General features: G+C 37.2%; 1 protein-coding gene across 9 annotated transcripts in view; it reads left to right on the forward strand.

Annotated features, from left to right (window-relative positions):
• Positions 1–18,915, forward strand: part of MIPOL1 (mirror-image polydactyly 1) — a 210,971-nt gene that overhangs the window by 157,502 nt on the left and 34,554 nt on the right. For 4 of the 9 annotated variants that reach the window (XR_010884184.1, XM_067296750.1, XM_067296749.1 and 1 more), the window contains exon 12: positions 15,268–15,498. The exons of 4 other annotated variants lie outside the window; for them this stretch is intronic. Coding sequence is in view for 4 of the 5 variants with exons in the window: in XM_067296750.1 (XP_067152851.1) it covers positions 15,268–15,498 (231 nt within the window). In the remaining variant the exon portion in view is untranslated. Of the gene's footprint in view, positions 1–15,267; positions 15,499–18,915 lie in introns of those variants that run through there. One more of the 9 variants, XM_067296755.1, reaches the window with a different exon arrangement.

The following is an 18,915-nucleotide window of genomic DNA, read 5'->3' on the forward strand; positions in this document are numbered from 1 at the left end:
AAAAGCCAATAACGCTGCTGGTTTTCTCTGAGCTGTTTCTTTGGATTTGCAGTTGTGGATTGGATTTGGGTCAATGTCTATCCAATAATTTAAGGCTTTAAAAAAATCTGTTTACAAGAGACCTCCCAACAGATCTGCCTTGTTGGCCAAAATTTCAGCCTGTGGCCAAAATTTTCAATATTGGATGCGTAAATTCAGGCGCCTGAGTTTGCATTAGTGAGCTAGAAAGGGACCTGCAAGTGCAGCTTTGGAAAGCCAGTCACTCACTGAATCACACTGAAACTATAGACACCAAAGCTTGATCATTTTGACGTTTTATTTTATTTTTAAAACCTTATCGGATGGCTGAAAAGCATCTCCAGAAACATCTCCAGAACACTTTCTGTATACCATACCCAAAATGCTGGCTTATTATGCAAGTTTTCCAGATCTTCTAGAAAGCAATAATATTACTAGAAAGCAATTAATATCCCAAGTGTTGTCAATGCTTGCCAAATATGAATATGCCATAGTATAGTTTGGTGCTATGACACAGCTGGGTTTTATTCTTTCATCTACCCCAGGTAGGGGTAGCAACTAGGGGCTTGTACAAATACAAAGTGTCTGTAACCTCTGTTCCTCAAAGTGAGGGCAGTAGCAATAATTGTCTGTTTAATACAATATTAACAAATCCAGGCCTCCTGTTTCTTTTTCTTTTTCTGACAGAGGTGCTACAAAAACTGCTCTCACAATTTGTAAACTTCTGAACTTAAAGTGTTTTTGCCTCAAAGACTTTCCACACAAGTCATAAAATCTGATGATATGTTTGTTCTCCCAGTCTTTCAAAAATCCTTCAAGATTTAGCCCATTGCTTGCTAAAAGAGAATATATTTTAAACAAACATCAGAGTTTTGACATACACCAACAGAAGCAAAGAAAGTCATAGTGATCCCATTAGCTCAATGCGATCCCATTAGCTGAATTGTTCAGCTTGTCTCCTTTCATCTTGGGAATAGTTCTCACATTCCATTTGTCAGTACTTGATGAGGCAGGCGGCTGGAGCTTTCCCCCTGCACACCATAGTTACTCAGGGAATGTCATACTCCATTTCGCTTTCCCATAGTCTCCTTCTGAAGGTTTTTCTGTGCTTCACTTTTGACAGTCAGTGAAGTGAATTTTACTTGTCACAAACAAAGGCAAGATGTTACTGTCTTCAGATAAATATGCATCAGATGGGACCTTTGAGCCAAAGTATTTAGGCAAGGTGGGTTGTTGGGTTTTTTTTAATTTGTTGTGAAGTATCTGTTTTGTGTATCCCAAAGCTTTTGTCTACCATTTAAACAGTTCTGTCATCCACTCTGCTCTGAAAATGACTCTTGAACTAAATCACATTCTCCCTGAAAAACATATAGCTCTAGGCATATGTTTTTAACCACTGTTCTTCAGATTCCTGTAAACTGTTTTGTTTTATGAAGGCAGAGCTAACAACTCAACTCATTTTCCCTGGAGTAGGTCACACAAAATGAAAGCCTACCCTAAAAGCTCAGGACATAGTGAATGTGCATCCTTCTGTCAGTATGGAACCGCTTCTGGAGTTCCTTATGAACAGATATATTTATCTTGGACTTGGAGTTCTCCCACTGATTTAAGTGTGCTCTGAAATCATCCTGTTACTTTATCTCTATTACTATTTGAGGCTGCTTGTATAAAATTTAGGGATATAACCTAATAACCACCTAAATGAGTTAAAATTTCAAGGGGGGGAGATAGGCAAAGCCTTTGTCAAAGTGTCGTAATTTTAAGGCTTGATAGATCATGAAGAACTAGCACTAGGAAAGGAAACTGTAAAGAACATATTCCCAGCGTCCTTGGGGCAGACAATTAAATTCTCTCCTCAGAGAGAATTATGTCTCTCCTTATATCTCCTGATGTACCAGACCTCATATTAGTCACCTTTTTTTCTACTCTAGGAGAGCACATAGATCCCTTTATCAAGCAAGCCAGCATCCTGTATAGCCTATGTCACTTCTTTTTTGGGTCACTTTTCTGAGCTCCACAGAAGCTCGATTTCTGAAAATGTCACCTAATAAGAAAGTGCCACAGGATATTCCGTCCATATGCTAAGGTCTGAGGTTTCCAGAGAACCAAGCAGGAGTTCAAGAATGACATGAGTCTGGAGATGTGGATGATTTTTACATGCTGCTGAAGTGATTTGGGGCTCCTGCTTTGAGTATTCTGATTTATCATTGTTTTCATCTGGAATTACTAGTCCCTGACACTTCCAAATATCAAGTCCTAAAGGTCTCTGTTTGGGGAGTGAAAATGAAGGGCCTCTTTTGGAATGTTTTTTCTTTGCCTCTTGATTCCCCTAGCTGTAAGATGTGAATAGTGCTACTCATACCTTTTTGGAAAATACATTGATTTAAGTTTTCTTTATTAGATTCTGCTACATGTTAAGTGGGGAGAGCCTAAATATATCACAGTAGCTATTGTATTGCAGCAGTCCTTCTGAAATGCAAGTACAGAACTGCCTTTTCCAGACAAGCAATATACTGTGAGTGCCCTATTAGTACATTTAATGTTTAATGACCAACTGTTTCTCCTGCTTCCTCTAAATTACTGTAAAGTTACTATTCTAAGGAGAGAAAGTAGCTTTTTATTCTGGAGAATACTGTGGCATTCATTGCTTTGAGTGAGAATGTGATCTCAAAGAGTTTGTAATATTTCCTCTGCTAAAAGGCAGCAAGTATTTGGAGCCCTTTGAAATCAGGATAATGCTGTAAGAGAGAAAAAGAGTATCTGCTTTCTAGGTAGGTGAGTCCAGTTATTGTATTAGTTCGGGTCTGGGGATTTCTTTTTGGTCAAATCAATGAATATATATAGAACTTCATTGCAGAAATGTTGCAGTGTTCCTTCTTTCTGTTTGTTTGTAAAAGCACAGCTCCTTATGATGGGGGAGGGGAGGAACTGGTTTAGCAAAGGAGGTGTTGAGCCTGCCAGCGTTGATGGAGGTGAATGTGGATAGCCATTTAGCATGGGACAGCTAGATGGGAACAGAGAAGCATGTAAAATGAGTAGCTTGCTACAGATTTATGCTTGCAAAAACAGAACAGGTAAATTGTTTGTGAGTTTAGAGAGCCTGAGTCTGCAGACTTAAGTAAAAATGTGCCTTTAAAAAAATCAAAAAAGTGTTGTTATAATGAAATTTCTTTTGAAAATTATTCTGGAGGCAGGTTACAAAATGTAGAACACAAATGGTTTTTACTCAACTATTGCTTCAATAATGGACTTTAATACTGTTGACATTATTTGTGGATTGAATGCCAGCAATTTAGACAATAGATAGTATCAGGTGCTAATAGATCAAACATAATTACCCTAGATGAAATAATTTTACACAGTTTAGCAAAACTGTTTCAATTATTTATTCACTGTAAAAGCAAACTTTGACTAAAGGTGAAGATACTAAGCTTTCTCCTCTAGGGGCATTGTATCCATTTCTGAGTCATATTTTTTCTTCATAGCAACCTTTCCTCTATAGCAGCTTCTAGTGCAAGTTATTACAATTCTTTTTGCATAAGTTAGGTCATATGAAGTTCAGCTGTAGGTGGGGCCACTGTAGTAGATTGGGGGACAGTCTTAATAGATCCGTTTCATTAATTAAGTCATGCATTTTTTTATTAACAAAACCTGTATGTCAGGTTTAGCCAGCTGGGAGCCATTCTCATGGTTATCTTTGTCAGAAGGAATATTTTGAAAATAAGGAATTACTGTACATGCTTTAACTCCTGATTAAACAGAGGAATGATATCCATTCACCACTCTCCATGAAACAATAACTTAGGGGCATATCATAAGCTTGATTCATAGAGTTTGATCCGTACATAACTCAGTAAGGAAACTCTGTACATCACATTCAAAATTTGTGTGCTATTCCATGGTTATTGAAGTAAGGGAGGTTAAGGCCAAAATTTCAAATGTCTAGCTTACTTATTTCTTGTTTTTAACTCTCAAAGGAACTTTTTTTATTTTTTATAAAGCAATATTTTCTGGTATTATTTCTCTTCTGGTGTTCCTTTCCCAGAGATCAGGAGGAAGGAGCAAAATTTCCAGAAAATATTTAATTGTACTAGACACAGAGAAGAACAGTGTAAAAGCACCTACTGATAGCTACAGCCTTTAGTTTCTTGATACAAATAAATTCAAGTCATTCTTTACTAGGCTGAGAAACTTTCTCCTTGTTCTCAACAGGCAATGTGCTAATGATGTCCACTGTCATTAAAGGTTGACATGAGGCAGGGGGGAGCTTTCACCAAGGAGGAAGGGGAAATGCCGTGGATTTATCCCTTATGCAAAGGAGTGGGAAGAAAAATGGGGGACATTGCTCTCCCCTGTTAATATTTTCTGACTTTCTTTTCCTTTACTTCTTAGCTATACAGGATTTTAATTTTATCCAGCCTCATCTAAAATCAAATTCTGATGGTTTCAATAATATTCTGTAACAGGGGTAATACAGAGGCTGAAGTACTTATTCTTCCATTTAGCTCCTCTTCCCGACTGTCTTTATCCAAAAGAGTCATATGTCAGCCTATCGTACTTCTTCCACCTCAGCTGTGGAATAGAATGTAGTAGTGGAATGAGGAGTATCTTAATGTAGGAATTCAGTTAGGAATTCAGTTTTTCTTCTTGAGCAATGTTACTGCTCCTGTCAGAGGAAATTAAAATGTTGGTTGAACATGTATATGTATAGCAGGCAGTACTCATACTGAATTATTATCTTGTTCTATCCAAAAAAAAGAATAATTGGACACTTCAGTGTTGGCTAGATTTCACAAGAGTTCCCATATTCATTCAATTTCCTTGTCAGGTTCTGAGAAAATAATTACTTCTTTGGTTCAGTGCAACCAATGCACTTCCTGCTACAGTATTTCACTTTTACCTACTGCTTATGGAGAAATGATATGCCAGCAAAAAGAAAAAACTGCTGTTTTCATGAGAATTCCTGTGTCATTAAGTTAATACTGTTGTTTTCCTCTTCATTCAGAGTACTTTAAAGTGCATGACAATATTATTCTTTTACAGAGTTGTTTTCAGTAGTCCAATGGTCAAAACTCATGAGGGTAAAGGAAGAAAGAGATGAGAGAAGCTGATTTAAAATTTTTAGGATACAGAATTCAGTTCAGCATCTGTTTTGAGCTTCTTTCCAACCCTTACACTTTGGAGCTCTCTCTTCTCTGATTTTTCTCCAGCAATGGCTAGTCTAATCTCTCACTTTTCGACACATGTGAATGAGGCGATTTAGCTTGCAGTCTGTGTGCCGTATCCAGCTAATGGTTACTTTCATCTGGGAGGAAGCAAAGAACAGCTTTTCAGGTAACAAAGCCCCTGGGCCAACTATAGCTGAAGAGAGCACCGGGAGGCTGCTCTCACTACTTACGCCTCTTGGTGGCAATGGCTGCTGACAATGGAATGGGGAGAAGGATCCCCATTCTGCCTCCATTACAGAAACTACAGTATTTTCTCGATAAGGGTCCCAAACCTGGATCTGTCTGCTGAGGTTAGCCATGCTGATATGTGTTGCCAACACACTTGTATGGTGTATTGGCTCTTTTGTATCTTCCCATGAATAATAATTTGCATTGAGGCCTGAACCAAGATGGAGGCCTCAGGTTACCAGGTGCTCTACACATACATAGTGAGAAGCAATCCTGGGCCCCAAAAGCTTAGAATTTAAAGAAAGAAGGAAAAAAAGTGAGGAAAGGGCACTTTACTCCCTGTTTCAGTATGGCAGGCTGCGGTTTGCATGTTGTGACATGCTCGGTACCACACAGATGTGAGATAGAACAGGGAATTTAAGACAGAGCTCTGATCCCCACTCCACTAAATCATTCCCCCAGCATGTGCCCTTGTTTCGTGTAAGAAGAATGGCCCAGACAAGTCTGCCCAGTTGCTTCAGTAAGCATTGGTACAATGGGGAAGCAGATTTCCCCCATATTAAATTTCCCAGGCGTTCCCTTTATCATTTAAGCTGTCATTTTAACTGCGTTGTTTCATAGCTCTTAACTGTCCAAGGAACTGTATGATTTATATGAATAAGGGTTTGGCAGCAGCAGCTAGGTAAGACTTGGCTTATTGAGTAGCTCTACATTGCTATTGTGTCATTTACTTGGCTTTAAGGAGGTGACTTGCAAAGGGTGTATCTGCATAGTAGTCCAAGGACCAACAGCATTGTTGTATAGAAGAAGCCATGATAACTTTAAAGTAACATTACAGACATCTATACCAGTCTGTACGAGGGCTCTTAAACTGCAGCACATGCAGCCCTGGTGACTCAACAATTCTGGAGTGGTGCATGTTGCTATACTCACAGAACTCATGTGCTAGGCACACTCATCTAGAATTCAGCAATCTACCTCACTTCTTGGCCCACAGGACACCTGGTCTGGCTATAGTCAGAGTTGCTTAATATCTCTCAGTAACACCTGGGACAAAAATCAGACAAAAATGTTCAAATGCCCTCTGTTTTATTTTCCAGGGGTGGGGGGAAGTATTCTCAAAAAAGGTATATTTCAATTTAAAAGAAACCATCATTCAAAGATTTTTAACCATCTGAATCACTAGGCAAAAAGGGAATGATAAGAGAGCAGAGTGGCATGTGACTCTCCTTCCCAGGTCAGCTACACTGAGAGTTTCTAGATTAGGGCTTTTCAGCTCATCCATGAGATCATCCTTCTCTTAAATTCCATATGTATTTGGTTATTGCATCTTTGAAACATGTTTCCATTCTTTGTATTTCTTTTAACTGCCTTCTCCTGGAGAGACTCTTCTCTTCCATCTACTCAGCTGGATGTTCCTGGCTATGCTAGAAGGCAGGGCTGGCTTCTGGTCCAGCATCCAAGACAGATTCATCTCTCTTCTCTTGTTCAGTGGGGGATTTAATGACAATAGCAAATCAGGACAGTCATAAAATTCATGATCATGTCTGATTTATAAAGATAACATTCTATTAAATACAAGATATTTTCTGACATTATTAGCAACAAGCTTTCTTCAGCTGGTCATCATTCCTGGATGGTGCCATGTGCTTTATTGCTTGATTGATTTGTGTGCCTTTATCATTTTTATTAATATTATGTTCATCAGAAACAATTACTATTGATTTGGAAACTCCTGGCTGTCCTGTTTGTCTATCTTTATTTGTATTTGGGAATTATTTCTTTAGTCTTTATTTTGGAAATCTGTTGAATGGCATCAAGAGCACTAAAGAGGTTGTTTAAACACTGGGAAAAAAAGAATGCTTATATTTCTGGGAAGACATTTACAGTGATTCACATTTTGGAAACTGAAATACTATCAATGCTTTATTCCCAAATTATTTTCCATGAAAAAGCTTGGATCCACTGATGAATCAGTTTCTTCAAAATACATAGGCCCATACTGAGGTTCATGCAGAGAATGATGGAAGACTGTGTTGGGGGAAGGGATTAGGAGACTCCTACATCCTCAGTCCTGTTAGCACAGAGGTATGGAATAAGCCTATGTAGTCTCTTAGATGTTTGGATCCTACCTGGCTGTAGCAGGGAGGGGAGATCCATGAGTAGGTGTTACATGATAAGGATAAAAGTGTTTGTCTGATTAGATATCTAGACAAACTGCTTTGCACGGAAAAATAGAAAATGGTAAACCACTTAATAAAATTAATTAGCTGAGAATATATCTACTCTAAGATGGGAGTGTTCACAGTAGTGAAAAGTAAAGTCTCTGGGTCTTAGTATAGCTATTTAAACAGGTTGTTTTCTTCTTCTGTGAAAAGAAGCTAAAAATCCTAGGCCATCTTGATGTGAGTGAGAGCTAGGAATTTTACAGAAACTGATGCCGTGTAAGAAAATCTCAAATGTGCACTTGTATAACAGGTTTTGAGCGAGTCTGGCACAGTATCTACTACTACCCTATAAAGGGCTGGGTTCCTTGATGTATATTTCTAGCTGGCATTTTATCAAGGAAATAAATTTTGCTTTCTCTTTATTTCGTGGCATATGGAGTGAAACTACATTTTCTCTGTTCAAAGCCTTGCTTTAAAAGCATTAGATTATTAATTTAGGTGCTTTTGCATATGACTAGAATTGTGACTGAACAAATTATTTATGCAGAGAGAAGCAAGATAAAGTTTCTTTCAAGAGTTCTTAAACGTATCAGATTGATAACAGTCAAAACACCTTTACTGCCATTAAATATTTACCAAGACTTGGCTTTTGGAAGAGGGGCAGTTTAGTGCAATGTGTTTGGCTCCATGCAATGCTATTGATTAGCTATCAGAAGGACATAGTTAATGGGTAACTTGAGGTATTACAGAGCACTCCACATTCTTGTCAAGTCTTTTCTCTGAAGATGACCTAAAATAAAGTCAGTTACAACTGGCGTTCACCCTACCACAGATTGCACAAGCTCACCTACGGTATGAACAAAAGGTTCAGAAGAATCGGTTGACCAGTGCTTAAGCAATCCTTTCTAGTAGTTGTTGTCATCACTGCTGGACTTTAGAACTGAATGTGTTTACATTTAATTAGAAAGAACACACAGTTTACATCGCACAGTAGCTATCAGTATCGAATCAGAATTGATTTCCGCTCTCTTTCTCAAATTAATGTTTCCTTCAAACTAATTTAAAAAAGGCACATAACAAAATGACTCATATAAATTTTAAAGCAAAGTAAACAGTATTCCCTGGAGACAAAAATAAAAGTCAATAGCACATAGTCGTTACTTGAACTTGTTTTCAGGTGATTCTGGTGCCTGTGTTATGACAGATATCAGTACTATCAGATTTATATAGATGTATATATGAAGTATCACTTTTCACCGAGGGGACACTTCACTGACTACTTCAGTTTTCAGTTTCAGGATTCTTATTAGTTTCATCTGAATTGTTGCAGTTTGTCTGGTACAGCAGGTGATTCACTAGTATAGACACAGTAGTTTTTGCAGGAGGATTTTGTTCATTTCAAAAAAAAAAAAAAAGTTTGTGTGTAGGTCACTTCTAAAATGGAAGTCAGAGGCCATTATCATTTCCAGTGAGAAGCTGTAAAAGGAAGCTAAAGGCACAAACCAAACTAGCCTTAACTTCATACATAATTTCAAACAAAGAATTTCATTAGTTATACAGGCAAATCTAAAGTCAAACTAAGGTGACAGGACACTATATTTAATAGTCCTACCACAAATTCCTGACCCTTGAATGTGCACATTCCTTGTCATCAAGAAAGATTTCTATGGTTAGTATTCTGGAGACTAGAGGTTCAAACCAGCAATTTGCTGAGCACTGTCAAGTCCAGTGAAGCCAGTGGGAACTGAAGGTGTGGCCAGGCCAGGCCAGTATCAGATGTGTGGGGCTGTAGGAGTTGATCCTGTAAAGCCTACTCAGAATGTCCAGTATTCATCTATGCCATAATATTGTAGTCTCCATATAAGAGACAGTGTCCAGAACAAAGCTCTTGGAAAGGATCATCAAAAAAGGAAAAGGTAATCTATAAAGCATCTATTTTCCAACTGTTTTAGTTGGTATACCAACAGCTGTATTATCTTAGTGCACAACAAGAGCTACTGCTTTCTTATGTATGTTTAGCTTTTCAGAAAAAATGCACTATTTTTAAAACCAACAGTGTCAAAAACATTCTCAATGTATAAAAAATAACCCACTGACCTTTAGGACAAAATCCTCAGTCTCTATTACAACTGGTTTGTGTTTCTGCAAATCCCTGATGTAGTTGGTTTCCCTACTGGCCCATAGCCAGAATCGCTGCCTTTACACAACCCCCTCCAGTGATCCATGTCAATGGAGTGGCCTCCAGCAGCCACCAGAGAGGCTCAGGGGCTGCCAGTCAGCTCAGGAACAGAGAAAGTGGAACAAGGTCTTGTCTTGGAGCCACCGGTGCCCCTCCTCCTGCCTGTCTCACTCAGCTGAGCCAGGACCTGTTCTGTTGCAGTTATGGTGTTAGCACTTCCTAGGGAAAATGCTCAGGGTTTTCTGACATGCTGTAAAATGTGGAATTGTTGGCACCATCTTAAACATCCTTTATATTCAAATACTGAGGTCATTCTTCATGACTTGATGCCAGTTCTGTCTTTGGTTAATAGATAAGGTTGCCTCTGTATTTGCAGTATTACCTAAACACTCTATTACTGTAGGGAATAACTACAATATTGCAAATACTAAGTTAAAGTTATTTTGTTAACTAAAGTCATTGGCAAATATTTAAGGATGGCCAAAGCATATGAATTGGCAATAAAGAGCAGATAAAAGATAGCAAAATTCTTTCCTGTAAGTTCTAGTGTGCTAAAGAAAGCACTGTACAAAATACAATTATTTTTAAAATTTCAGATTAATTTTATGTCATTATAAGCAAGGCTTCAAAGACAGTTGAATGTGAATGGTTAGGTTAAAATATGCTAATATTGTCAAAGCACGACAGGAACATTTTACTGCAAGATTGGTTTTATGAATAACATGGAGTCTAATAAAACTATGAAGAGCATCCACAGTAGTTGCTGTTGTATTGAAGAGAAAACAGTCTCCTAATTTGTGGAAGATAATGAGAGCCTATGAATATGTGTGTGAAGCAGTTAACACAGCTCCGTTGTGGAACCATGAAGATATATGATTAATGATAACATGTATCAAGTAATGTTCAGGATTAAAATATAAGATCTATAGTAGTCTCTTCTGTAAACTCAGATGCACTATATCTAAGAGTTGATGTATGTGTGAAAAAAGCTAATGCTAAGCTGTCATCTGCCACACTAGTAATTAATCAGTCAGAGGCTATAGAGGGCCCTGGTTTTGGATGCTACTGTGAGAGAGCATCATGTGCTCAGGAAAATCAGGAGCATTTCTCAGCTACAAGCAATTAACTGTGACAAGTATCTTTTTCAGTAGTGGATCTCAGACCACCTTGCAACAGTCAGTAGTGTGATTGTCCTCATTTTAAAGATGAGAAAACTGAGACCTAAAGAGGCAAAATGCTTTTGGAATGGCCTTTAATCTGAATTTGTTGAAGAGTTGAAGTTCTAAGGTAGAGGATAGTCCAGATTCACACTGTAGATAACATTGAGCCTGCGCTTAAATCATATATTGTCCAGACTATTTGGACACTTACACAGGTTGCAGGTGTTCTCCAGATCATGTCACGGGAGGAGGCTAGAATTCATCTGCTGCTCACTGTGGATCCAAATTCAAATGTAATTGAATTTGGATGGTATGGATATGCACAAGGGTATTCATGATTGGCACTAATCTGTCCACGTGTTGTCCTATAAAATCCTGAGGTTATCACCAACCAAGACAGAGAAGAGAATCAGTAGTGGGCTCTGTCCTAAAAGTGCTCATCCTTGGGTCTGATGAAAGAATATAAAATAGAGAGAATGCCTGAGCTCATCCTAGGCTAAGAATATGTGGATTCACCACACATGAGATAGAGACACTCTGTGATGGACCGTAAGAATGCACAGAACACAGTCTGCATTATGCATAATGTGCATTAATGTTATAGCTTTGTACATGGTCTGCGGCCTCTGCTCTATAATGGAGTCTAACACAGCTGCTGCCATCTGGTTGAATTAGTGATGTTCGGATGGTTGATGTGACCTTAATGCTTGTAATTGCAGAGGAAAGCACATAATCACAGGCTAGTAAAATATTTGTCTATGGTAGGGTAATGCCATCTAGTTGCCTGTCTAACAGCTGTCAAATGCACTCACATGTGATGCAAACTCCACCATTATATATGCTGTGCTGTGCAGCAAGCCCAGCTTAGTGTCAAAGTCCTTGTAGATCAAATGGGCTGCTTTTTTTAATATTGTCTTATTGCAGTATCTGCTAAGAGCACCTCTGAGGCCCTATTTCCAAGTCATCAATGCTGCCTAGCCCTTGAGTACTCAGCAGCATGAAGGGACCCTCTTCAAAACCATCTTGGGTACAGGTTGAGGTCTGAGAGGTCTCAGAAGCTTGAGTATCAAATACATTTGTGGTGAAAACCAAGGCCAAACCTACATGCCTTTGGAAATATCAGGTGTAATGTTTGTCACTAGGTTTGTTGTGGGATAGGGCAGGAATGTTTGGGTTTTACTGTTTTTTTTCTTTATGTCTTTAGATGGAAGATTTCTCTGTGCTGTTCAGTAATTGCTTTAGGTGGAAAATCATTTCCCACCTTGCAGCAGAAGTATGCTTGGCAATGAAAGAAGTGTTATAAGAGCAGCACTTCATACAGTTGATTTTCAGCCAAAGTCAAGTCCCTTGGGAACAGTTTTAACTGGTGAAATTTTTAGCAGACTTGAAGCTGCTCTGACTTTGGGGCTGAAGAAACCTCTGGCTCTCTGGCTAGTCAGGAGTTGCATAAGTGACATAATCACATATGACTTTTTCTTCTCCTGCCTGGACACAGTTTGGGTGGGCTGCTTAATTGAAGCTGTCAGATCCAAGCTCTAGCAAGAAAGAGTTAGACCCATATTGCCATAGAAAGCCAAAAGGCTTGCTATTTTTATGAACCATTCTTCAGGCCTAGAACTCCCATTTATTTTTGGTTTATAGCATCAATATTGTTCAGAGAAATAATTTGCTGGACATTAATGAAGGAATTTCAAATTAATAAATATCAAAAGGGACTAAATAAAACATTTTACCAAAACGCATACTGGCAGAAATCTTGTGATTGTGTTAAAACATGTATCAACCACAGGGCCTTTATCTGCATGAATCACACTGGCTTACAAAATAATACATGTCAGAATCTATTGATCACTCAAATGTGATCATTTTGAGATAAAACATGTAATGCTAGTATTGCATGCAGTATTGTTCTGGGCCAGTACTTTCTGAAGAAGCCAAGTCATAGTGATGCAGGACCAATATTTTAGAATCTAAATAAATGACTATATTTTTCGTACCTTCTGGAAAAAAATACTAATCTGCTGTGTTAGGCAATGAACAAGTTGGAATATTTGGGTTCTCCTTTTTTTTTTTTGAAAATCAGGCACCCATATATCCACTGAAGAGTTTAACTTCTGAGCTCTTTTTTTCCTTTTAACCTTGTCCCAGGTGTTTAAGAATAGGACCTTAGTGATATTTCAGTACCCTGCTTTCAGCTTTATTTGCATATCTTTGTATTTTTCTGTGGTGATCAGTGCTTCACCATATAGTGGAACTTCAGTCAGTAAATTTTATGGGCAGCTATTAAAATAATTTTATTATTAATAAGTCTGTTCTATGCATTTTCATGTCCCTTTATAAATATTTATATTTTCAATATGTCTTCATTTAATTGAACAGGTTCTTTGCATTATTTTCAGACAACCTCAGGTAGCAGGTGTAATGACATATCAACACTTTGACCTTTGAGCTTCTAGATTTCTGTTAGTTCATCCACATTTTGCTTGTACATGTATATTGTATTTTAGTTTGTATATGATTATCCTCTATAGCCTGATGGAATGAAGGATGTTTCCTATACAAAAGGCTTAATCAATTGGAAAGGAAGAAAATATGCTATTACATACTAGCACCCACCATGCAGAATGTGCCTTGAGTATTATAATCAGTCTGCACTGCTTCTAGAAAACCACACTTGAAATAATGTTTGATATTTACATGGTCAGTCACAGAGATGGTCACAAGTCATGCTCATCAGTGCAGCAACAGCTTCTGGTATACATGAAGTTGTACTGAAATAACTTCAATTATTTGTCTAAATATGCTGCTTACTGTGATATTCTGTTGCCATCACTTTTGTTGTAAATATCCTCCATGAATTTTTTTCTACTTCTAATATCATTTTCCAGTGGTGTAAAATTCACTATAAAATTATGGGTATTAGAGATGGAAAACAATTACTGCAAATTCCACAGAGTCTGCTAGTGCAGGCTCCTCCCTTAGTAATTATCTATTAATGTGATTTGTGCCATTTCACTGTAATAACTCAAGCATTTGGCTACTTACTGATTCCTTGAGAAATAATTCCACAGTCTAATAGGCTTTTGGGGGGATTTTTTTTTTCCTGATGTTCAATCTTTTTTTCACCCTTTTTTCAATTTCTTCTCATTACTTATAGTTAATGTTTAACCTGTTTGTCTAAAATCTTTCTTTTTGTACATTTTCCATAGTTATTGTTAGCTGATCCAGGCATATTTATTTCTCTTAATCTCATAAATCTATTGCTTCAGATCCCTGTTCAATTTCATGTCTAATTTCTGATCTCCCTTTGATTTGTCCAGAGCTTTCTGGCACTCAAGTACAAGGCATCCAGCACTGTATTCTAGTTTGTACAACTGTATTCATTGTTTATGCCATGAAAGATTATTAGTTTCATGGTTTATGATTTGATATCTCCATGAATGTACCTCAAAATCATCTATAAAACTGAATTGGTTGGATATACATCTAAGGCACTTCTATGTGAAATAGTTGGTAAACATGTCTGACTTGTTGCCTGAGTGAAACCAAAAGAGTGGGTTATAAATGTCTTTGCAAGAAATTATTGTTATTATGGTAAAGGACACTATGGATATTGAAGTGCCCAGTGATAAAACTTTGATGCTGGCAGGTAACCTATTTCCGTCTACTATGCAGAGGCTGTTTAAGACACAGTGTATTCTAGTATAGGCGTTACTAGCTTTTTTAAACCAGTATCGAGAAATATTTTAGTTTCCTCTCACAAAAATATTGACTGACAACCTTTAGAATTGATTAGCATGTGCAAATCATTTGTATTTCTAAAAAAATACAGCTAATGTAATTATTTCATTCTAGTACATTGTAGCATTTTTATTTCTGTCACTGTATTGAAAAATATGCTACTTTGCAAATAAACCCTCTGTAGTAGGTGAATCTGCTTGCTAAAAGTGCTGTGTAACATGAGGTAGTAACACCTCAGTAACTCACACTGATCAATTCAACTTTATATAAATCGCAATACTAACTTGTTGCTACATCTCATAGGAAAATAATGCTCAAATTGGGTAGAGATTGTATCTGGAAGATGTTACAGTTGAAAAGTACTGCTTTTTAAGTTTTCATTTAGTAATAAGTTTTTTTGATTTTTTTTTTTTAATTCTAATAACTCTTACATGCTTTTAGAAGACCTTTGTTTTCTATCACCTTTGAAATAAAACATGTTCTGGTATTGGCACATGTGGATCCGTGTATCATAATATTAAAAGTGCTAATTAACCTGAGTGTAGTACTCTTGCAGCTCAGCATTAAGCTGAAAGTTAATAAAAGGTATGATTTTGTTTTTCCAGCTTACACAAATCTTTGTCTCAAGGAATGAGTCTGAAGGATCAGTTTAACTGTGCTTTTGGTACCTCTGAAAGTGGGCTGAAAAGCGGGGAGGATGTTGTGACCATTATGTATCGTCAGGTTGAAGAACTGGCAGCCCAACTGCAGCAAGCCCGGTTGCAGCAAAAGGACACAGAACTGAAGCTCCAGAAGGCCTTGGAGGCTTCACAGGAGGCCAATGAAAAAGTTCAGAAGTGAGTCACTTGCCTTTTAGTTGAAAACTAAATGAAACATTGTTTCTTCTGGTATTTTGTCTGTGGTTAAATGCGTGGTTGTGCTCAGAAAAGTTCCTTTAAAATGATTGCCTCTTTTTCAACAGTTCAACTTCTTTCTTACTCAGTTGTGAATTTGATTGCTTCAACAGTTATATAATGTTGTGCAAGTCAGTGTGCCTTTCGTTAATGTTATGGAAACTGCTTTCTAGAGGTGCAAGGCACAGTGAAAGTGTTTCCATCTCCCAGGAATGGTTTTCACTGTCTTCTTACCCACAGCAATCCTATGCAACACAGTATTGGCCTTTATAATTGCATAGTAGAATGTTATTAAGGTTCTCATATATTATTTTTGTCTGGTACATATCTGTCTCATACTGTACTAAATGTTTATAGGGTTGTGTAGGGCCATCTTCAAAATCTCACTAAAATCAGTAGGAAGTCTCTGAATCAGTGGACATGGACTGTATGCTCTTTCCCATCATAAGACTCCCTATTAAAAGGCTATTAGACTTTAAACCTTTCTGTACTGAATTCCTTATTGTCATAATTGTTATTACTAGCATATAAGCTTTTGAAATTCTGGTTGCTGGGACATAGGCAACTGTGTAGGCCATGCCTTTTCATAGGCTGGCACTTCTTATATCTGCATTACATCCATCAGCTGCAAAATACCCCTTTCAAACTCTTCCAAGACTGTCAATGCTTAACTGGGCAAAATGTTCCCATCATTCCATATTTGTCTTTAAGCTTTATGTCTGCAGTTAATTTCCAAAGTAGCTAGAATTTGGCCTATAATACAGTGTAATTACCAAAAAGTTCTCTCTGTTTAAAAGAAAAAACCTGCTTAGTGCTCCTGTTTAAAAAAAAGTTATATTTTTTAATTTATTTGTAACTACATAGTTAAGATATATATATATATGAATATACATATTTTTTGCCATCACTTTAAAATCCCTTGTGGTTGTTTGAGAATCATTCAACTCTATATTCTGATCATTTAGATATATTTGAAAATTCACCAGGCACATAAAACATGCTTATTAAAATAAACCTATAGAAATAATTAAAGCAGATCTAGGAATCCCTTTCCAATATAGTTTTGATAATATGGACTGTTTATATTGATTTATTATGTATTGAGTGTTGCCTGTGTGCTTTGTGTGGTATAGAAGAATCTTGAGCTGTGCTTAAGGAGTTTATATCTCCAGGTATATACACAGCATTTCACTGGATTTCTTGATAAATTAGTGGTTAAAATCAGTAACTCATGCTGTGATTAAATTATACTAATATAATAATAATAATATTGGCTAAACTTTTCTGTTCACTGTTTAAAGTCATTATTTCATTTCATTTTATTTATAAACATCTACTAACAGTAGATTGGGAATATTGATGTGAAGTTGGTTTGGGTGGTTTTTTTTTTTTTTAATCTTCAGGGAAACAGTTTTGTTTAATCCCATGTAACCAGGGTGGCTATAATAGAAGTGCAGACACAACCTGAATTAAAGTAGTGGTGATGGACTGGTATAGTGAAAAGAATTTATGTAACTTAATATGCTCAGCTACTTGGGAAAATTTTGGTCAGGTTAGTTTTCATTATCGCTAAGATCAGGCCACTGTGCCTATAGCAAAATTAAACAGTTGGGTGAAGTCTTTTGATGACAATAGCATGCCCTTTTTATCAAGAAACTGTGGAAATGCTCTGTGCGTCTTCCCAGCACCCAGAGTCATCCACCCCCATCTTATAATTCAACCTGCAAACAGATTAAGCAGCTGAGTTTGTGGAAAGCGTGTTTACTTTGAGCTAAGAACCCTTGTGTGACACTATAGAGATTCCTCTGACACCTCTGGGAGAACTACACAGACAGTTCTTACTCATCAGCAGGGAAACCGGGCTGAGAATTCCCAATTTCTTTGTAACCTCAACTGTTTCATACAAATCAGTGTTTGGCAATTAGGCAGGAACTCCTTTGTTAGCTTTGCTTTTTATTTTGAAGATGTAGGATGTTCTACATTTCAAAAAGGATCTGACAATTTTAAGACTTGTCAGCTGAAAGGTTTCTTGGTATTAATTGCAGTAATATTAATTATTAGCACTGTCTTAAAAGGGTGCTTATTGTAATTTAAAATGTGATGCTACAATTCATAGCCTAAATGTGGTTCTAAAGTATTTGTCCTCTTGATTTACGACTTTTTTTTTAATGACCAAGTAAAATTTAATCCTGACAGATGAGGGAAGTATTTTAGCAGCTATGTAAAGTAGTTTCTCAGTATTAGTCAGTAAAATACCTGAATAATGTACTAACAGTTAAAAACCAGAAGAGAAAAATAGTTATGAACTTCATAAAGAAAGGGCATAATTAGAATAATTTAAAACTTTGAGACAGTGTACTGCATATTTGGGGATCTGTGTGATTTGCTAGTGTTTGCTGTGCCTTTGATAATCTGTTCTTTGACAACACTGAAGAAATTTTTAAATGTTCTTAAAAACTTCAGTGCTTACAGTCAGTATCATATGCTGAGTTTGAAGTACAGAGATGTAATTTCTCCATGGTATTGCCGTGATTTCATCCATTTGTGTATCTAATAAGGAACTTACCTGCAATTGTTGCTTTCAAAGTGAGAGATCCTACTCAGAACAGTGGTCCTGTGTTTTGCATAAGGACACAAAGCATCTAAAAAATTTCTGGATCCCATCCCACATGAAACAGCAGCTGTGAGCCAGAAGGGGGATACATTGGAATCTGCCTGTAGTGAACTTGGATATAGTAAAATTCTGTTTATACTAAAGTGGAGGAAACATCTCACAGCAGCTCATTGCAGTGTGATAAGTAAATTGCAACTGTGTACTCTTGCCTGTGAAGATGATTCACAATCCTAGTAGGGGTGGTGGTGTGAAAGAGAAAATACTGATGGTCAGAGAGTGGCCACACAGCTTTTAGCAGCTTTTATGTGCAACTATTTTGATTTTAAAAAATCAACAGGATACATATCTGACTTTGAAGAGAGCAATATTGTAGTTTATAAAGCAAATACAAATTTTAACTGTGCGGTGTTTGTAAATATATATATATTTTTACTGTTATATGTGTGTCTGTATATATACACATATATATAGGTATTCAATAGGAAATTATGACCATCTGTGGGATACTTAATATTTTTAACATATTCTGTAGAATGGCTATGACTCTAATTTTCTGTATTTTTTGTTATTGTTTATATTTCTCTATTACAAACAAAGGATTAGGGCAGTGGCATACAATTCACCAGGAGTGTTGGCACAGAACCACAAGCCCCCTGCAAGTTTGTCCTGCTGGAGAAGCCTGGAGCCAGCTGGTGCAGCCCCAAAAGGGAAATGGGGCTGACCTGGAGAAGGTGGCTGGAAAAGCC

The sequence above is a fragment of the Apteryx mantelli genome, chromosome 4 (assembly GCF_036417845.1).
Source record: "Apteryx mantelli isolate bAptMan1 chromosome 4, bAptMan1.hap1, whole genome shotgun sequence".
NCBI classification, from domain to species: domain Eukaryota; kingdom Metazoa; phylum Chordata; class Aves; order Apterygiformes; family Apterygidae; genus Apteryx; species Apteryx mantelli.